At 39.2% G+C, this 21702-nt stretch overlaps 1 protein-coding gene across 2 annotated transcripts in view; it reads right to left on the bottom strand.

Annotated features, from left to right (window-relative positions):
• slc25a12 (solute carrier family 25 member 12) overlaps nucleotides 1-21702 on the bottom strand; it is a 99081-nt gene that overhangs the window by 72566 nt on the left and 4813 nt on the right. For both annotated transcript variants that reach the window (XM_063052179.1, XM_063052180.1), the window contains exons 3-4: nucleotides 5929-6071; nucleotides 3628-3743 (exon numbers count right to left, since the gene is read on the bottom strand). In XM_063052179.1, the coding sequence (XP_062908249.1) occupies nucleotides 3628-3743; nucleotides 5929-6071 (259 nt within the window). The remainder of the gene's footprint in view (nucleotides 1-3627; nucleotides 3744-5928; nucleotides 6072-21702) is intronic.

Here is a 21702-nt window from a genome sequence, read left to right as displayed (position 1 = left end):
AATAAGCCAATCATGTATCAACAACTCAATGCACAAAAGCATTGCAGTCAAAAGGTTCAGTTGTAGTTCAGATCAAACATAAACATGGGGAAGAAATGTGATCCAAGTGACTTTGACCATGGAATGATTGTTGGTAGCAGACAGGGTGGTTTGAGTATCTCAGAAACTGCTAATCTCTTGGGATTTTTGCACACAAGTTTCTCGAGTTTACAGATAATGAAGCAAGAAACAAAAATCATCCAGTGACCTCTCGTTCTGTGGGCTAAAATGCCTTGTTAATGAGATCAGGGAGAATGGCCAGTCTGGTTCAAGCTGACATGGAAGGTGACAATAACTCAAATAAATATGGATTACAATAATGGTGTGCAGAAGAGCATTTCTGAATGCACAACATATAGAACCTTGAAGTGGATAGGTTACACAAACACAGATTCAATGGCCATTTTATTAGGTACTTCCTATATCACTGAATATACGACTGGTCATATTGTGATCAGAATTCCTTCAATAAATTTTCCCAGCCATGGTCTGTTCTTTGTCTAGTTCTTGACAAATACCAAAAACAAACATGCAAATTACTCAGTGCAATATGTCTTGGTCCCCAGATAGGAATTTGATTGGATTACAGCTCAAAGGTTTATAAAAGACCAAATTTAGCAATATTCTAAACCTTCTTTCATATTCATGCAAAACATCCAGACAAGGAGGAGAAAGAACTTTTTCCATACAGAAGGTGGTTGGAATAAGGAATGTACTGCTTAAATGGGTGGCAGAGGCAGATGTTATTGTAAGAATCAAAAAGTATCCTGATGAACACTTAAGCCACTAAGGTACAGAAGGAGACAGAGGAAGGTGGTATTTTAGGAAGGGGCTGATTGGTGTGGACATTGGTGAGCTATAAGGTGTGTTTCTGGGCAAATTCCATATTCAGGCACAAACACTTCCGATTTGATATTACGTAAAATGACAAGAACTAATAAACCACAAATGTAAAAAAAAAGCACTTATTCTACTCTTAAGAATTCACAGACCCACCAGTGTGTCACATCCCACAGCTATTTGGCCTCGGTATCAATAAACTTTGGCAATGTCCTCCCAAATGATCTAGGTACTCCACCCACTTTTTACTTGTCATTTTCCTCTTCAAAGTGAAATTTATTATCAGAGTACATACATGTCACCACATACAACCCTGGGATTCTTTCTCAGTGGCCATACTCAGCAAATCTATAGAACAGTAACCTTAAACAGGATCAATGGACAAACTGTGCAAATGCAGATATAAATAAATAGCAATAAATAATGAGCATGAAATAACAAGATAAAAAGTCCTTGAAGTGAGACCATTGGTTATGGGAACACAAATAGAATGAGTGTAGCTATCCCCTTTTGCTCAAGAGCCTGATGGTTGAGAGGTAGTATCTATTCTTGAACTTGGTGGTACAAGGCCTGAGACACCTGATGGCAGCAGCAAGAAAAGAGCATGGCCTGGGTGGTGAGGATCTTTGATAATGGATACTGCTTTTCCACAGCAACATTTCACATAGATGTGCTCAATGGTTGAGAGGGTTTTACCCATGATGTACTGCGCTGAATCCACCACTATTTGTATGATTTTCCACTCAAAGGCATTGGTGTTCCCATACTATACTGCTCTGGAACCTGACAGGCCTGCCACTCCTTAAAATCCTCCTATCCAGTACTGAAACAACATGCATCACCCCCACTCAATTTTCCATCACCTCTCCCATACCCAACTGCAACAAGTCTGGTTCAATCTCATCAACATCTGCAGACCCAGGAATTATTACCTCAAAAAATATTTGAGAATCTACCATTTAATCACTGTTCAAACATCATTCCAAAGTACACTGCACACGTGCAATCACTTATCATCTTCAACAAATTGCAAGTTAATGTATACCTCTGCTTACAAACTAAAAAGCCACATTTGCAAAAACATGGAAGCAAACACTGCATTTTGAAATCTATAACTTTTATCTTTTGTTCTTTGTTCGACTAAATCCACACACTTTTCTAGTTCTAGGAAAATGTGAGCAAACAATAACTCTACAACAGACTTGCCCCCACAGCGCATGTTTAGGCTCACTGAATCCATCATAATTCTCCAAAAAAAGCCAAATGCTTGAATGCTAAATAAGTGCAAGCACACTAAATCAAGGAAAATTTGCCACATGCATCTTACGTGTATTAGGAATTTGCAACATGCAACAAAAGAATTATATAAAAAAATAAACTTAGAGATTGAAAAGTCAAAACAACTTGAAAGAACAGATCATTTTCATTTATTAAACTACTCAATTTTTGTTGTTGAAAAACATTTAAACAAATACAACTTTTCAGAATTGAGTTATTCTGCCCTATCTTCTCCCAGATTCACATTCCCCTATCTTTTTACATACACCCTGTAAAAATTACAATCATTTTGTTACCAGCAACCATTTTAATTAAACCAAAATAATTAATGAAAAGTAGTTTCAAAAATAAACAGTGACATGTCCAGCAAGAATAAAATGATGAAACAAGTATGTACTCCATTATGGTAAACCTATACAATTCACAATTTTAATGAAATTCCACTAATCTACGTCAACTCTGTTCCCTTCACCATACACTGCTTAATCTACTGACCTTTTCAGGCACACTTTTATTGCACAATTCTCCCAGAGTTTCAGTAGCTGTGACCAAAGGTGTCTACAATCATGGAATAACTCACTTTGTAGTAAAAGTTGCCAAATATATACAAGGAAACTATTGAACTATGACTGTGTTCAAAGATAGTTAACTGGTAAAATGGGTTACAGTTGACAGACATAACAATACCCCTTGACTGCTTATTTGCAATTCTTAAACAACAAATTGAATTCTTGCTGCTTTTGATGCATATTTAATCATTTACTCCACAACATTGAGCCCGGGATAACATTTAGTTCAATTAAGGCATTAAGGCATACTGTGTATTGGCCTTCATCATTCGTGGGATTGAATTTAGGAGCCGAGAGGTAATATTGCAGCAATGTAGGACCCTGGTCAGACCACACTTGGAGTATTGTGCTCAGTTCTGGTCACCTCATTACAGGAAGGATGTGGAAACCATGTGCAGAGGAAATTTACAAGGATGTTGCCTGGATTGGGGAGCATGCCTTATGAAAACAGGTTGAGTGAACTCAGCCTTTTCTCCTTGGAGCGACGGAGGATGGAGAGGTGACCTGATAGAGGTGTATAAGATGATGAGAGGATAGTCAGAGGCTTTTTCCCAGGGCTGAAATGGCTGCCACAAGAGGGCACAGGTTTAAGGTGCTTGGGAGTAGGTACAGAGGAGATGTCAGGGGTAAGTTATTGTTGTGTTTTTTTTTACTCAGAGTGGTGAGTGCATGGAATAGGCTGCTGGCAACGGTGGTGAAGGCAGATACAATAGGGTCTTTTAAGAGACTTTTGGATAGGCACATGGAGCTTAGAAAAATAGAGGGCTATGGGTAACACTAGTAATTTCTAAGGTAGGGACATGTTCGGCACAACTTTGAGGGCTGAAGGCCCTGAATTGTGCTGTAGGTTTTCTATGTTTCTAGGTTTCTATGTACATGAATATCAAAATGATTAACTTACCAAATGTCACCTCTCCATTGCCATTCTTGTCAAATAGTTGAAAAGCCACCATAAACAAGGCATCAGGGGCACAAAGAACAGATTCAAATGCCAGGAATTCTTGAAAGGAGATCAACCTATAATTTCAATATTAATTGTTATTAAAGAAAACTCAACAAAAATGCTGATGCCTCAAGGATTTTTTTTGTTTATAAAGCAAAACAAAGAATATAACTCTCATCTGCACATACCTTTTTAACTTCAAAGACACATAAAATATGGCACTGGGAGAATTAAATTAGTCGTCTGATGAAGCGTTAAATTACAGGAAATGACATCTATGAGTAGTACTCAAACTTCAGACAAGAAATGCTATTTTGCAGTGAGTAAGCTAATTACAGTGCCCAACTGCAGTCTGATCACCAAGATGTGATGTAGTTAGCTGGCTAAACTGATCAATTTAAGTAATCAAAGCTGAGTTAAAGTAGGTTGAACTAATTAGACGCAACACGCATAAAAGTTGCTGGTGAACGCAGCAGGCCAGGCAGCATCTCTAGGAAGAGATACAGTCGACGTTTCAGTCCCCCTCCCACTTTCAAATCTCTTACTAGCTCTTCTTTCAGTTAGTCCTGACAAAGGGTCTCGGCCCGAAACGTTGACTGTACCTCTTCCTAGAGATGCTGCCTGGCCTGCTGCGTTCATCAGCAATTTTTATGTGTGTTGCTTGAAATTCCAGCATCTGCAGTTTTCCTCGTGTTTGTGTGAACTAATTAGATAATGTGTTCATTAGTTTTTTTTTTAAAAAACCTTCACAAAGAATAAGAATGCATTAAAATATAAAATTTGAGATGTCATAAAGATTATATTTGTCTTGATTGTTCTCAGTTAGTGCTGAACATAAAGTCATAAAATAATACTGTAGGGAAAATAGGTCCTTCAGTCCAACTGGTCCATGCCAAGCATAGCGTCCTCCTTGTGAATCCAAGTTGCATGCGTTTGGCCCATAACCCTCCAAGACCTTTCCCTCTATGTATCTCTCCAAAAACATCTTAAATGTTACTACTACACCTGCCTTGACCACTTCATCTGGCAGCTCATTCCAGGTACTCACTCCCCTGTGCGTAAAGAAGTTACCCCTCAGGTCTCTTTAAAAGCTCTGTGTTCTCTAGTTTTGCACTCCACAACATTATCCACTTTATTCATGTCCCTCGTGATTTTATTAACTTCTAAGAGGTTACTTCTCATTCTCCTATGCTCTAGGGAATAAAGATCTAATGTGTGTAATGATCAATGAGTAAATGCCACTTGACCACAATGTATGCAAACCTTCTATCAGTATGCCGATGACAAAGTATGCAACCAATAGTGTCCACTAGCCTCATTCCTGTGTCCAATTATACTTGCACAGTCACTGCTTTGCTGAAATTTCACCCCTTAATCATGACTAATATTTTGATCATTCTATATTTATATTAAACTTATCAAGAATCATTCTTCAATTAAGAAATCAAGATAACGGAAGGTTATTCAGTAACTAACTGAGAAGAGTATTTTCAATATTGAAAAGACATAAAACATCAAAAATAAATTAATGCAACAACAGAATAAAAGCAATCTTTCTAATTTGTCGAATGCACTACTGATCTTGAATGCGGGCTGATGATTTGTTCTTAGCATTATCACCTCAACCAAGATGTGGCAATTTTCATCATGTAGTATTTGAACCATCAGGGTTCAATTTCAATAAAATCTGGTCTCTTCCATTCCAAGTTAGTGAGAGCACAACAAATAAGGTAGCTTGGTCAATTTTGTTAAGCTCTTAAATAAGACAGTTAAAAATATATTCCTCTGAAATGATGTGAACATTAAAAGTAATAATGGTAAAGACTCCATTAAGGTATCAACCCAACTCTCCTGCAGAACGAAATTCAAAAATTATACTTCAGGTACCAAGTGAAATGATAAATAACTTCTTTGGAAATTTATCTGAAAACTTTCTTGCAAAAGAAATCACATTTTCTTTATTCTGATAATTATCAGAATATTTAAGTAAAATAGACAAAATGAGAGAACATATCAAATTCTACACACTTTGCTACAATTTCGATAGTTTAATTAGACTCTTGCTTCTCATATGTTTGTGCCAACAACTATAGGTTTTGCTTTTACTGTAATAGTAAAATCACAAATTTAACTGACTCAATGCTTCCAAATTCCCCAAAGGTCCAGTGTTGTTTACACAGTATACCACAACCACAACAAACGTTTTTCAAAAAATATCTTAGTCCTTTTCTAAAATTAGCTATTAATTTAGCATCTTACCCATCTTTAGTTTGATCCGCGACCCCAGCTAGAAGCTGTACAGTCTTTGGGTTATACAGTGGATCTGTGTATAAGCCCAAATATCTCTGTACAAAGTCTGCCGGAGTCATGTACTGCTCCCCATCCTTGGTCACACTGCAAAACTAAGAGAGAAATAATAAAGTTGCGATAGCAAATAATTGATAATGGAAGGATTCTAGGATTGTAGTGGAGTAATGTTCAATACATATGTATGCCGCAAATAGTACTTTGTTAGGAGGTAGTACAGTAATTAATTCAGGAACCATGAGTTAACCTCCCAATGACATCAATCAGATGTTCATGCTAATTGTCATATAATACAGTATCTTCCAGAGCAAAATGATTGTTTACATATATTTTAGTATTTAACTCTAAGAATTCTAACATGAAAATACATATGTAGTATTTGCTTTCAAGTATTGTGGGTTTCTTCATAATGAATGCAAATATCGTTTGTTGTAAAAAAAATCCAATTATCCCTAAAAGAACATAGTTTGACTACTACGCTGTTATCAACTAGGTATCAACCTATACAGTATAGGAATGGAATCTGCACTTCACCATATAAATGGCAGGACACTGATAAGTTTATTTATAGATGACTTTGAAAAAGCCCAGCTAATTGTGAGGGAGCGGATAAACTAGAACATGGCAAGTCAGGAAGTACAGGAATCAAGACTGGCCAGATGGAGGAATCAGCAGCAAACATTACCTGATCAGATGCCATTTCCAGATGACATATTAAGTTATAATGTTTTCCAAATTGGTCACAATAAACAATTTTTGCATTTATCTGTTCAAAGGATGGAGATGACACTGGTAAGGCTAGCATTTATGGTCACCATAAGCTTTCCCAAACTTTACAGTATTGTTCAAAGTTGAGTGCCAGAGTTATTCAGCAATAAAAATTGAAGGTTACCATCTTGAACACAGTGGGTTTTGGAGAGAGTTGGCAATGTTGGTAGAGGTTTCACATTTAGGGAATCTGGAAGTGCCATTTTTTCTCAAAATTATATTTTTTTTAAAAAAGATTTTCTTTTCTGCACTAGCTGGAACGATAAGTTAGCTGACTTTTGGGTAGGGAAATGTTTCAAAACAAAATGCCTACAGCCTAAGATGCTTTGGACTTGGTGGGAAGATATCATGAAAGGGCATAAATCATGAAGCTTGAAGTGGCACTCAGGGAAGATTATGCAGAGGGTGTCTGTGATCCCACTGCAACACCGATTGAGCCTGGATACTCGGATGAAGGATAACTTTGAGCCCAAGAGGAAGTGGGAGAGGTGTTAGATTTCACCATAGTAATGAGGAAGTGGGGCACTGTAGGAGGTGCGTCATTTGTGAGTCTTTAAAATGAGACCCTAGCAACACCATCATGAGTACTTAAAAGTGATACTATTTTGAAGATCAATGGTGGGAATTAGTCCTCAATCAACATTATGAAGAGAGATTATCTGGTTAATATCAGATCACTTTTTGTGGATGTCCAAGACGCTGTACTTCACTTAGCACCTATGACATATTCCCAGTACAATGGAGTCAATGTTAAGAGCCATTATAGCATTATACAGTGACAGCCACATACTGCTGTGTCACAAATCTGGGTACTGGAGTACCTGGTATAAATCCCTACACGGATTGCAAGTTCTTTCTTTCCTTCATATTGCTATTGATGTTGTTATCATTTTGAGAATCATCTGCTGCTAGCAACTACATCATTTGGAAATGAATAGAGCCTGATCTGGTTATCTATGCAGTGCACAGCAGATCTACAAATCATTAACCAAGACAAATCAAATACAACACAAAACTGCTTTTCCCAATGATTTCAAGGCCATAAACATAGGGAATGAAAGAGCAAACCTAAGCATATAATTAACAGCTAAATCAGCATTAATCTAAAAGATCCCAAAGAACTCATTCAATCATTGCTGCTTCAAATACAAGCCATAATCTCAAACAGCATAATTTACATATAATATACTGATTATCATCATTATTTTATGCAGTCTCTCAATACAGGATGACCTACTTCTACTCCACATTCGGTGATTCAGCCGTTAGTGGGGCAGGAGGTTAGAAATGGGGAGGGCAGGGTGTGTAGTTTGGGAGGTACTGTGCTATTTAGGCCATTTTTGCTGGGTTTCTATGTTCCCTAACTCCAAAAAGACTAGAAGTTCTTAATACCATCCCAAATGTTCTTTCTCCATTTGAGTAATCATACGCCAGGAATTCTCACAAGCCAGTGATGATGTTATACTCAAAACCATTGAGCAATAAAGCACAGATACAAGCCATTTGGTCAACGAGTACATGCAACCACAGTACCCAGAAAGCTAATCCCAATTTTCACTGTTTTGTAAGATTTTTTGTTTTGAATTTTCTCATTGAAATATCACTCTCAATTAACAAGTCACATTTTGCCAGCTAGGAAAAGTTATTTTCATACAGTGATTAAGGCTACTCTTGTTTAAATTGCAAGATAGGAAATTATGGTGTTTTTGAATTATACACTCACAATGCAGAAGAGTATTATTCTGCTAAAATAGAGGTGTTCCCTAAAACAATATTGTTAATATATACTAACAATTCTCAGGAAAGAGAATAAAGAGACATATGGGAGATTGAGAAATGAAAGTGCGAAGAAGCACAGCTATAGGCTGAAACCATTAGCACTGGTTTTACATCATTCCCCAAATTCAAAATTATCCAGAAAGAGCAAAGTGAGCAGAGAGAAAAAACACTAGCATGGTGGAGAAGGCCAAAGTTATGCTATAACTTAAAAATAAAGGTGGAGAACATCAATTTAAAGTCCATGATAAAGAAATTAGATTACACTCGAAATTGTACAAAGAATTTTACAGGAGTGCAATTTCATGAGATGGATGCTTACTCACGCTCACTGAAACCTGACTTAAAGAAGCAATATTTGTTGCCTTCAAATATTATTTCAAGTCCTCAGTAAGATAGTTACAAAGCCATACTGGAACACACGTTTGAACAAGTGCCCTAATTTCATCATGCTGCTCTGACATCTCAATATATGAAATAGAAGAAAGTTTCTATAAGCTTGAATCTCCAGGTTGCTATCATTAAGTACCAATGAGTGGAAATGGTGAGTGAAGTTAAAATCTGGATCTGGATGCAGTGTCCAAAAGGTTAATAATCTCACAGGAAAATACTAAAAAATCTCATCTCCCAGTTACTGCTCCATTGACCAGGCTTACGCAAACTTTTGATCCAGTCTCATCAAAACGCACTAATTGAAGACATGGTTGCTCTACTCTAATGTTCACAATTTAACATGCATTCCTTGATAATCAGCCTTGGCTGGAACATCATTCACATACACTGCAACATGAGCATGCTCATGAGAACTAGTAGCTCAAAATCTCTTCCAAGAATTGACTCTCAGTGAACAACCTGTCCCAACAGTTCATTGACAGAAAAGCATATTGGTCATTATTGAGAAGGTCACCGATCCCACAATCTATTTTAATTTATAACATAGAAATTGCGTCAGCATGCGTCGCTTTTTTTCCCCCTCCATTTTTGCTCCTCTCTTCAGAGCTTGTGGCCTTTCCTTTCCAGCATGAAAGTGCTACCCGCTCCAGTAAAGCTTGTAAACTCAAATCAATGAAATATTTGACAGCTGATATTTCAATGTCCCAGCTGAAGCCCTCTAATCGCAGAGACACAGGGGAGAACTGCATTAGGGAACTGTGGTCCTCACAAGCTGAGATAGGGAATAATAATTGGAATACAAAAGCATAGAAACAGCAAGCAAATATTTTGTATATCTTCCTAGCAAAATGCAAAAGCTACTAAAGACATGGATGAACCAGGATATTTGCAGCTTGGTCTATAGTATTCAAGACCGGTTATCGAGAAATATACAAGTAGTCCAGGTATAACCTAAGATAGGCTCGTTTAAAACAAAATAACAATTCCAATGGAAATTCAGAGACAGAATCAGATGCACACCAGCTCTGGCAGGACTTTTAGGCCATTACTTCCTACAAGGCGAAACCTAACATCATGAATAGCTGTGATGCTTGAATCCCAAATAAGCTTAATGCCTTTATGCATATTTTGAAAAGGATAATAAAATGACACCCTGCAGCATCTGGTGACCCTGTGATCTTTGACTCAGGTGCCAACGTCAGAACATCTTTCAAAACGGTGAATCCTCGCAAAGTGTCAGGCCCTGATGGTGTACTTAGTAGGGCACTGAAAACCAGGAACATTCAACGGCATCTTCAATCTCTCACTGCTGCAGTTGGAGGTTCCCACCTGCTTCAAGAGGGTGACAATCATACCAGGGCTCAGGATGAGCAGGGTGAACTTCTACTACCCAGTTGCACTCACATCTACAGCGATGAAGTGCTTTGGGAGGTTAGTCATGGCCAGAATCAAACCTTACCTAACCCTCTACTATTTACATACCACCTCAATAGTTCTACAGCAGATGCAATCTCACTGACTCTCCACTCGGCCTTGGACCACCTAGACAACAGCAATACCAACATCAGGTGTCTACTTTTTAATTAGAGCTCAGCATTCAACACCATCATACCGTCAGTATTAACCAACGAGCTTCAAAACCTGGACCTCAGTCCCTCCTTCTACAACGGGATTCTTGACTGATCACAGTCAGTGTAGATCAGAAGTAACATCTCCTCCTCACTCACAATTAACACTGCGTACCTCAAGGATGTATGCTTACCCACTGGTCTACCCTCTCCACACCCATGACTGTGTGGCTAAGCACATCTCAAAAGCCATTCATAAATTTGCCAATGACACAACTGTTGTTGGCAGAATCTCAAATGGTGACGCGGAGGAATACTAGAGCAAGATAGATCAGCTGATTGAATGGTATTGCAACAACCACCTTGCAGTCACCATCGGGAATTGATTGTTCACTTCAGCACAGGAAAATTGAAGAGACACACACCAGTCCTCATTGAGGATCAGTAGTAGAAAGGGTGAGCAGTTTCACGTTCCTGGGTGTCAACATCTCTGAAGATCTCTGCTGGACCCAACATATTTATGTAGTTGTAACTAAGTCACCAAAGATTCTTTCAAATTTCTGTAGATGTACCATGGAAAACACTGTAGTTGCATCACCAGCTGGTATGGAGAGGCCACTGCAAAGGATTGGAAAAGCTGCAGAAAGTCACAAGCTTAGCCAGCTCCATCATGGGCACTAGCCTCCCCAGCATCGAGGACATTTTCAAAAGACAATGCCTCAAAAAGGCAGCATCGCATCACTAAGGACCTCCATCACTCAGAACATGCACTCTTTGCTAACATCAGGGACCGATGGGAAAGACACTAAAAATGACTCATTCAATATTCCAGCATACTTTCTGAATCAAAGGGTAGACCAGCATGAAGACACACATTTAATGTTTTAGGGACAATTTCTTCCCCTCCGCCATTCAGATTTCTTAACAGAAAATGAGCCAACCCACAAACATTACGTATTTTTTGCTCCCTTTTTGCACCACTCATTTACAGTATCTCTACTGTAATTTATATAGTTTTTTTTAACGTATTGTATTGTACTGCTGCTGTAAAACAACACAAAATTCACATCATGTGTCAGTGGTATTAAACCCAGTTCTGAGAAACACATCCTCTGGACTTGAAGCCCTACATTGCATTTTTTTTTAAATGGCTGAAGAAATTGTGGAACCATTCATTGCCTTCTTCTAAAATTCTGCTGCAGGTGGTCCCCCACTTTTTGAACATTCGCTTTACGAAACCTCACTGTTATGGAAGACCTACATTAGTTACATGTTTTCGCTAACAGAAGATGTTTTCACTGTTATGAAAAAAGGCAGCGCGCGAAAAAAGCAGTGCGTGATAAAAGGCAGCGCGCGCCCCGAGCAGCCAAGCTCCTCTCCCGGAATTGCATTCTAGCCGGCATTGCTTAAACACGTGCCTGTGAGCAGCCGTTAGCAAGGTGAGTTCTAAGGTATCGGAAAAGCCTAAGAGAGCTCGTAAGGGTGTTACACTTAGCGTAAAATTAGACATAATTAAGCGTTTCGATCGTGGTGAACGAAGTAAGGACAAAGTGGTTATATGGTTTGGCTTGTGGAAGTTGATGAAGATGATATTGAAGAGGTTTTGGCATCCCATGACCAAGAACTGATAGATGAAGAGCTGATGCAACTGGAAGAGGATAGGATAACAATCGAAACCGAATGCAGTAACGAATGGACCGAAAGCGAAGTCGTCCAGAAACTGAACGTGAAGCAACTACATGAGTTTTCGCTGCAATGATTGCAGAAAAGTACGACTTTAATTTTGAAAAGGTACGTTGATTTAGGGCATATTTGCAAGATGGTTTGAGTGCTTACAAAGCACTGTATGACAGAAAAATGCACGAGGCTAAGCAGTCAAGCATAGTGTCGTTTTTCAAGTCTTCCCTATCAGCCACAGCAGACGACGAACCTCAACCTTCGACATCAAGGCAGGCAGACATAGAGGAAGATGACCTGCCTGGCCTGATGGAAACAGACAACGATGAGATGATACCCCAGTGTCCCATCACCCCAACCTCCGGGCCGCGGACCGATAAATTGCTGCGGAGAATGCGCGGTAGCCAGGATGCACCCAGCACATCTTGAAGAAAAAAGCTGAAATAATTAATTAGCTTGTTTATTTCGGCTTTTTTCTTAAAGATGTGCTGGGTGCATCCCGGCAACCGCTGCATTCTCCGCGGATTGGTATCGGTTCACTGCCCGGAGGTTGGGGACCACTGCACCAGCCCAACCTCCGATGACTCAGCCTAACACACCATCATCAGTGTGCTCGGCGCTGTCTTCCCAATTCTGGTAAGTGATACTACACTGTACATACATTATTTCTACTTTATATAGGCTGTGTATTTTTATATGTTATTTGGTATGATTTGGCAGCTTCATAGCTTAAGGATTACTGGAGAGAGTGTTTCTGCCGAGAGCACTTGCGCCGAGTGTTTTGCTGAGAGCACTCATGTGAGATTTTCGCTACGGAGAACAGTGCCGCAATGATTGTAGAAAAGCATTTCTATTTTATATAGGCTGCGTATTTATCATCGCATTCCTGCTTTTACTATATGTTACTGTTATTTTAGGTTTTATGTGTTATTTGGCATGATTTGGTAGGTTATTTTTTGGGTCTGCCAACGCTCACAAATTTTTCCCCATATAAATAAATGGTATTTGCTTCTTCACTTTACGACATTCCGGCTTATGAACCGTTTCATAGGAACGCTCTACCTTCGGATGGTGGGGAAAACCTGTATTACAGAAACGGGAAAGCATAAACTGGTCACCACCATCCAAGACTGGTGGGAAAGAGAAAACGCCTCTTCACCTCCTCCACTCCTGGTTTCATCCACTCTTGACACACACAAGTTTCCTTATAAATCCCTCCCCCATCTGGTCTGGTCCTAAATGCAATTCACCTTACCCCTAATAGTTCCCATTCTCAGTTCCTCTACTTAATTGAATCCAGCACTGGTAGCCCTTTATGTCCCCGCTTATCTGCCTACAGCAGCTGTCTCCAATCTTTACACTCATCTTCCCCCACCTTTTTTCCTTTTCTCCCCCCTCTCGCTTGCCTCCAACTAACATTCGCTTGCCACTGTCCTAACTCCATCCATGCATCCCTCCCCTAAGTGGCACAATCTGCCTGTCTCAGGCCTGTATATGGTGATGTACATGTACCTTGATAATAAAATCTACTTTGAATTTACACTCCTCCTAAATCCATTAATCACCTCAGACTCCTGTTTCACCACACCCCATGTACTGACCATCTCTCTGTCCCAATACAATTGTTGAACCGAATGTCAACAATTCTTTTCCTCCCACAAATGTTGTTCAATCCACTGTGTTCTCAACAGATTGTTGGTAAAGAATAAAACCAATCTGGTGCAAGATAGAAAGCAAAAAAAGGAAGAAAGTTAAAGGAACCAGGCCCAGAGCATGAGGAAAAAGTAAAAGTGATGAATAAAAGACAGATACAACTGAATAAGTCTAATGTGAAAACAAGAAAAATCAAATACTAAATATCCAACATAAAGACAGAAAATGCTGGAAGTACTCAGCATCTGTGGAAAGAGAAAATCAGAATAAACATTTTAGGTCAATGATCTTTCATTAGAATTCAAATGGTTAGAAATATCAACTGATCTTCTCTCTCCACTCATGTTGCCTGACCTGCTGGAAAAGTCTCTATAGGTATGAAAATCTCTAAATCGGTTTTATGAGGCAAGCTGATTAAAGACTGGTCTATCCTTTGATACAGAAAGTATGGCTGGAATATTGAGTCATTTTTAAAATCAGTCTTTCCCAGGGAAGGAGATGTTGTCAAAACATTAATACAGACTCAGTAATAGAGTGAAAGGATGGCATATTAGAAAGGCCGGCTATCCTTAAAATGTACTGGGATGCATCCTAGGTGTTTGAAACAGGTTACTAGACGTAGAGGCTAATGAAAGTCTTGTCATAATTTTCAATTCTTCCTAGACAAGAGATGTGCCAGAATACTGGAAAATGACAAAAATAAAACCTATATTCAAACAGAGTGCAAGGACATGGGCAGACAAAGGCATGCTATGAAATTTTACTTCTATTCTAGGAAAGCTTTTGTGAAGAGTAATAAAGGGAAATATTAAAAGGCACCTGAAGTGTGAATTGGCGAAGGAAAGGCAGCCCAATATGTTAAATGACAAATAGTGTTTCAGAAAACATGATAGAATTTTTTTGTTGAGGCAGCAGAAATGGAAAAGAGAAAGTATCAGGCGTTATCTACATGGATTATCAGGCTTTTAATAAAGTCCCACAGAAAAGGCTGGTTGGCTCAGGAATGTTGTTCTTTGCAGACACCACCTACCCAACTGCAAATGTACATTGTTCACCAGCCAGGATAAGGTACTCGTAGACAGGCACAAAGAACATGTGCAACAGCCATGATTTGACATATTTTTTCTCCATGTTTCAATGTTTAATGATTATCTGCTTTGGTCTTGTATTCATCAACTGTAGATAAGATGATGCTGCCAGGGTCAGCAACAGAAGGAAAATAAATTGAGAACCATTTAATAATGACAAAGTTTACTTCCTTCAACTATATACACTCAAAATTAATTATCTATTAATTTACCGATTTGAATAACAGCATTTTGTTTTAAATATTGAAGTTTAAATATCACTGAAACTTGCCGATGTTATCTCTGTCAATGTGCTTTCGATGGAGGAACAGTATTATGACACAAACTTACAGATTTCCTCCGTTAAGTATTCATACATGGGAGCCACACAACAGTACTACTGCAAGCTCAGGGCCATTGCCTGTTTATTACTTATTTCAGCAGAATACCTTTATTGTTATATTTTAATGTAATCAAATAATTCTTGTGAGAAAAAGATGAATATATTTGGCAGCCTTGGGATCGTGTGAGCTATTGCTTGTGACAAGTGTGTGTGAGCGGAACCATTTGGGATATTCAATAGGCTTGAAATCATTGGGTAATTAGGCACTTGGCGATGACCAATACAAAGAAGTTGGGTTTGGGCGGAGCAGCCAGGGTTAGAATAGGGAGCTTGTTTGGGAAGATGCTGGAGTCCATTATTAAGATGAGATTTCGGACACTTGGAGACACGTGATAAAATAGGCCAAAGTCAACATGGTTTCCTTGACGGGAAATATTGCCTGACAACTCTGTTGAAATTCTTTGAGAAAATTACAGGCAGAACAGGACTGTCTGTTAAAGGACAGGACCTCCAGGATCCTGTGCCACATGCTAGTGAGGCCAGAAATAAGAAGATAATACAATTTAACACATGGTTAAGAAGATGGTGCAGGAAGGAGAGCGTCAGATTTTTGGGTCATTAGGCTTTCTTCTAGGGAAGGTTGTACAGATGTGACGATTTATACCTGAACTGGAGGGTAACCAATGTGCTTGCGGGAAGGTTTGCTCATGCTGCTCCGAGGGGTTTAAGCTAGAGTAACAGGTGATGAAAGCCAGAGTTCCAGGGCAGATAGTGGAGTCATTGTGTGAAAAGATTATGTTAAGTCTACATACAAAGACAGGAATTGATAGGTTGAGCATAGTGGGAATTATGTCCTGAGTTGCATCTATTTCAATGCACGGAGTATTGTAGGCAAGGTAGATGATCAGCATGTGGAATTATGACATTGTAGCCTTTCGTGAGACTTGGTTGCAGGAGGGGGAGGACTGGCAGCTCACTGGTCTTTGGTTTCATTATTTTTTATATGATTGTGGGAGAGGTATTAAAGAGGGAGGTGTGGCATTATCACTCTGGAAAAATATCACAGAGGTGCTCAGACAGTTGGCAGTAATCCAAGTGCAGCCTGACTATTCTTAAAGAGCCTCAGCATTATCACCTTGCTTTTATATTCGATTCCCCTTGAAATAAGTGCCAACATTGCTTTTGCCTACTTTAAAACAGACTCAATCTGTAAATTAACCTTCTGGGAGTCTTGCACAAGGACTCCTAAATCCCTCTGCAACTCTGATGTTTGAACCTTCTCTCCATTTATATAATAGTCCGCACTTCTGTTCCTTTTACCAAAATGCATTATCATACATTTCTCAACACTGCATTCCATCTGTCACTTTTTTGCCCATCCTTCCAATTTGTCCAAGTCCTGCTGCAATCGCATTCCTTCCTCAGCACTCCCTACCCCTCCACCTATCTTCGTATCATCCACAGACTTTGCCACAAACCCATTAATTCCATTATCCAAATCACTGACAATGGGAAAAGTAGCAATCCCAATACTGACCCCTGAGGAACACCACTAGACATAGGCAACCAGAAAAGGTCCTCCTTCATTCCCACTCGTAGCCTCCTGCCTGTCAGCAATTCCTCTATCCACACCAGCATCTTTCCTGTAACGCCACAGGGTTTTATCTTGTTAAGCAGCCTCAAGTGTGGCACCTTGTCAAAAGCCTTCTGAAATCCAAGTAAATGACATCCACTGCCTCTCCTTTGTCCACCCTGCTTGTTACTTCATCGAAGAAGTCAGGCAAGACTTCCCTTTACAGAAACCATACTGACTTTGATTTATTTTCTCATTTGTCTCCAAGTACCCCAAAACCTCATCCTTACTCATAGACTCCAACACTTTCCCAACCACTGAGAAGCCAAATGGCCTATAATTTCCTTTCTTTTGCTTCTTCCCTTCTTAGAGAGTAGAGTGACATTTGTAATCTTCTATTCCTCCAGAACCATGCCTCCACTGCACTCAGAGAACTCTGGCACACTGCTAGTGTCTTCCACAGTGAAGACAGATGCAAAGTACCCATTAAGTTCATCTGCCATTTCTTTGTCCCCTTGAAAATGCCATCACAAGTAGGTACGGCTTTTGGCACATTAGACTTTCATAAATCAAAGTATTGAGTACAGGAGCTGGAACGTTAAGTTGAAGCTGTACAAGGCATTGGTGAGGCTAAATTTGGAGTATCACGTGCTGTTCTAGTCACCTACCTATAGAAATCAATAAAATTGAAAGAATACACAGAACATTTTAAGGATATTGCTGGGACTTAATGATCTGAGTTATAGGGAAAGGTTGACTAAGTTAGGATTTTTTTCTCCCTGTACCAGAGAAGATGAGGGGAGGTTTGGTAGAGGTACACAAAGTTATGAAGTGTACAGAAAGGGTAATTACAAGCAGGCTTTTTCCACTGAGGTTGGGTAAGACTATGACTGGAGGTCACAGGTTAAGGGTGAAAGGTAAAATATTTAAGGGGAACTTGAGTGGGAACTTCACTCAGAAGGTAGTGAGAACGTGAAACGAGCTGCCAGTGGAAGTGGAGGATATGGGGTTGATAGCAAGACAAGAAAAGTTTGGGTAAGTACATGGGTGGGAAGGGTATGGAGGGCTGTGATCCAGGTGCAGATTGATGGGACTAGGCAGAACAATAGTTCAGCATGGGCTAGCTGGGCCGAAGAGCCTGTTTCTATGCTATAACGTTCTGGACTAACAAGAAAAAAGGGATTCAGACTCCAATAGCACAGAAACTTCATGAGTTCCCAAGTCACCATTGGTACAGAAGGTCAATGACAGAAATCTAGCTGCCTGTTCAGAAATAATCTGAGGACAGAAAATAGAAATTGGCTTTTCGCCAGCTTTGATATGTATATAGCCACTAAATAAAGTTGTTAACCTTTCCTTCACATCTTGGTAACCTTTAAGTAATAATCCCACTCCAGAATAACTGTCTTGAATGCCACTCTAAGAACAACACCCATCTTTTACAACCCCCTAAAATTACAAAAATTTTATCTCTAGTATGCTTAACACTTAACTTTCTTTGCTTTGCTTGTTGTCGAGCATTTTTAGTAAATCTCATGCATTATTCTCCTTGTAACTAATATATTAATACATTAATATATATAGGCATCCGATAAGTCTCGTGAGACCATGGATTTGTGCCTTGGAAGGTTTCCAGGAAGACCGGCAGTTGCCCATGCTGCAAGTCTCCCCTCTCCACGCCACCGATGTTGTCCAAGGGAAGGGCACTAGGACCAGTACAGCTTGGCACCGGTGTCATCGCAAAGCAATGTGTGGTTAAGTGCCTTGCTCAAGGACACAACACGTTGCCTCAGCTGAGGCTTGGACTAGTGACCTTCAGATCACTAGACCAACGGCTTAACCACTTGGCCACGCGCAACTACAATTACAAGTACAAGAAAAAAAGAAGACTACTGTCTTGGTATAATTGTTAAGTTGTAGAACGTGGCTTATGGTTGGGACCTGGAATGCAATGTGCAGAAATAGTGAAGGCAGTTTCACAGTGCCCTTCAAAGCAGGAATTGGATAAAATATTTAAAACTTTAAACATCTGCAAGGTGAAAGGTCAGGAGATGAATCTAGTGAGTTGCTCCAAAAGGCAGGACACATGGAAATAATGGACCAAGTGATCACCTTTTCAGTTGTGAACTTTCCATGAATTTAAGCATGCTAATTTAAGTACTGGAAAATTTCCTCTCTGGTCTTTCCTCTAGCAGTACAGTTACTTCTACTGTGCCTGATGATACTACAGATTACTGCTACACGAAAATCAATAACTATCGCCACAAAATGAATGTGAAAGACTTTATCAATATGCCTAATAGAAATATATGACACTCTTCAATATGCAATTTGTGCTAGCTTTGATGGTTAAAAGGTTATAAATACAATTAATTTGGACTGTTAAGTTTCATATTTTCAGATTTTAACTGGTGAAAACTTCATAAACACATTTTACTTCTCCATTGTCTTCTTTTATCCAGAGCCATTTTAACGTTGATCCGTCTTTTCCTAACTTGTTCTTTATACAATCTGGCACTGAGTTCACTTGTTCTAATTGACACTTCCTTATCAACCTATTGCTTAAGGAGATAGTTTACTGCTTAACCCTTTTGCTCATGTCCCAGATCCGTGCATTTCCCTGCGACATTTTCAACTCTCACTTTCAACTGTTTGTCCTGGAAAAGATGTAAAAAGCTATGCATGCAAGGGAAATTCTAATTATTGTTTTATTAGATTACTTCCAGCAACAAATGGTAGATCATTACGATGAATTGTGAATGACTTTAAAATTTCTCTATTTACATTCCAGTGCCACGCAACTAAAAGTGATGTCAAATTTACAGAGCTATGACAAAAGATCATAAAAATGGGATGAACAAGATAGCTCTTCTTCAGTCAACACCACTATTATAAGCCAAATATTTTTATGATATTCAAAGCTGTTATTCCACAATAACCACTGATCATCACTGTTAAATGTATGGGTTGCACTTCAAAAAAATGCATAACAAATCTACATAAGCATTTTAGAAGCTCATTTTTAATTAGTATTTACCTTTTAACTACAGAAGTTACTAATTTGGACTGATAAGTAATACCAGTAACCCACCATTCATTCACATCATTTAAATCAATAAAACCAAGGATTAAATTTGTAAGTCTCACGAGTTACTTTACGACGTACTAATTCCATAAAGATACATTAAACAATGTTTACAACCATTAAACTTCGAAGATCCTCTTTCCTCCCAAACTTCTCCAAAAGCAATGGTTGCTGAAAACCAACGGTCACAGATGTCATCAAACCTCTCGCCAACTGACTGCAATTTAATGACAGGTCACAGTGCAGCTGGTCCATATTTTCACTTCCCCCATAATCAACCATCTTACTTTGATATGGCATCCGATTCAGTAGCCAGTCAAGTGCGAATGGCATACACCCAGCTCAGCAAGCTTGTTGGCATTTACATCTGAAATAACCATATTCAAATAACCCTGCCACCAGGCTGTTTTAAAAGTATAGTTTTAATGAAAGCATTTCAAATAAATTTTTGTTGATATTTCATTTTTTTCTTCCAATCAATATTTTGAACAGTTTTGCACTTCCCCCAGTGACAATTAAGATTCAAAAGTTAGGCTATTCTATATTTTTACTGCATACTAAACTGACTCCAGGAACAAAGAGTCAGGATAAAAAAAGTTGAGAGAAGAAGAGACAGAGGAGGAGAGGCATGCACGTCTCCAGGATCAGAGACAAACAACAAATAGCAGAAGAGATGAAGAGACGGGGGATGAAAGGGTTGCACGTCTCCAGAATGACAAAAACAGGCACAGGAGGAGAGAGGAAGAGACAAAGGAGCTGAGAAATGCACGTCTCCAGGATCAGAGACAAACAACAAACAGAAGAGATGAAGACACGCGGGATGAAAGGGCTGTATATCTCCAGAATGACAACGAGAGGCACAAGGATGACAGATAAACCAGAAATGATGCCATCAAAAGTGTCCTTCGTTAAATGAGGAGCAGTTATATTTGCTTTGCTACGTGTCATTCTTCTTTAATAAACTGAGGTTTTCTGCTTCAGTTTCCAAAGCAAAGCGATACCAACAGCATCAGGAAAACTTAATGTTCATTCTGGTCACATAAGACTGCACTACCCTTCTCTGCAATGGTGCCCCAATGGATCACCCCATTGTCTAGTTAAGATTCAAAAGATAGGCTATTCTAGATTTTTACTACATACTAAACTGGCTTCAGCAACTTCTGTACAATGCTAAACTCAGACCAAGCAAGTATGTCCTTCTAATAAGCAATATACTTAGCCTTATGATCGAGGGTTCCCAACTTGGGGTCCATGGACCCCTTGCTTAATGGTTTCGATCCACTGCATTAAAAAAAAAGGTTGCAAACCCCTGCCCTAGATCAAAGTACAGCCAGCCAGCTGAGGTTATAAGGAAAAGGCAGGAGTTGGGACGTTATGTTGCAGTTGTACAAGACTTGGCAAGGCCAAATTTGAAGTGTTGTGTGCAGTTCTAGTAAACTATCTACAAGAAAGATATCAATAATAGTGAAAGAGTGCAGAGAACATTTAGAAGGACGTTGTCAGGACTTGAGGATCTGAGTCATAGAGAAAGAATGAATAGGTTAGGACTTTATTCCTTGGAGTGTACGAGAATGAGGGGAGACCTAATAGAGGTATAGAAAATTATGAAGGATATAGATAGAAGAAATACAAGCAGGCATTTCTTCTGAGGTTGGGTGACATTAGAAATCATAGGTTAAGGGCAAAAGGTGAAATATTTAAAGGGAACCTCAGGGGTAACTTCTTCTTTCAGAAGGTTGTGATTGTGTGGAACAAGGGGCCAGAGGAAGTGATGGATCCAGGTTCGATTTCAACACTTAAGAGAAATGTGGACAAATTTGGAT

Source organism: Mobula hypostoma, chromosome 6, assembly GCF_963921235.1.
Source record: "Mobula hypostoma chromosome 6, sMobHyp1.1, whole genome shotgun sequence".
In the NCBI taxonomy this organism is placed as follows: domain Eukaryota; kingdom Metazoa; phylum Chordata; class Chondrichthyes; order Myliobatiformes; family Myliobatidae; genus Mobula; species Mobula hypostoma.
This window is presented reverse-complemented; position numbering and strand designations above follow the sequence as displayed.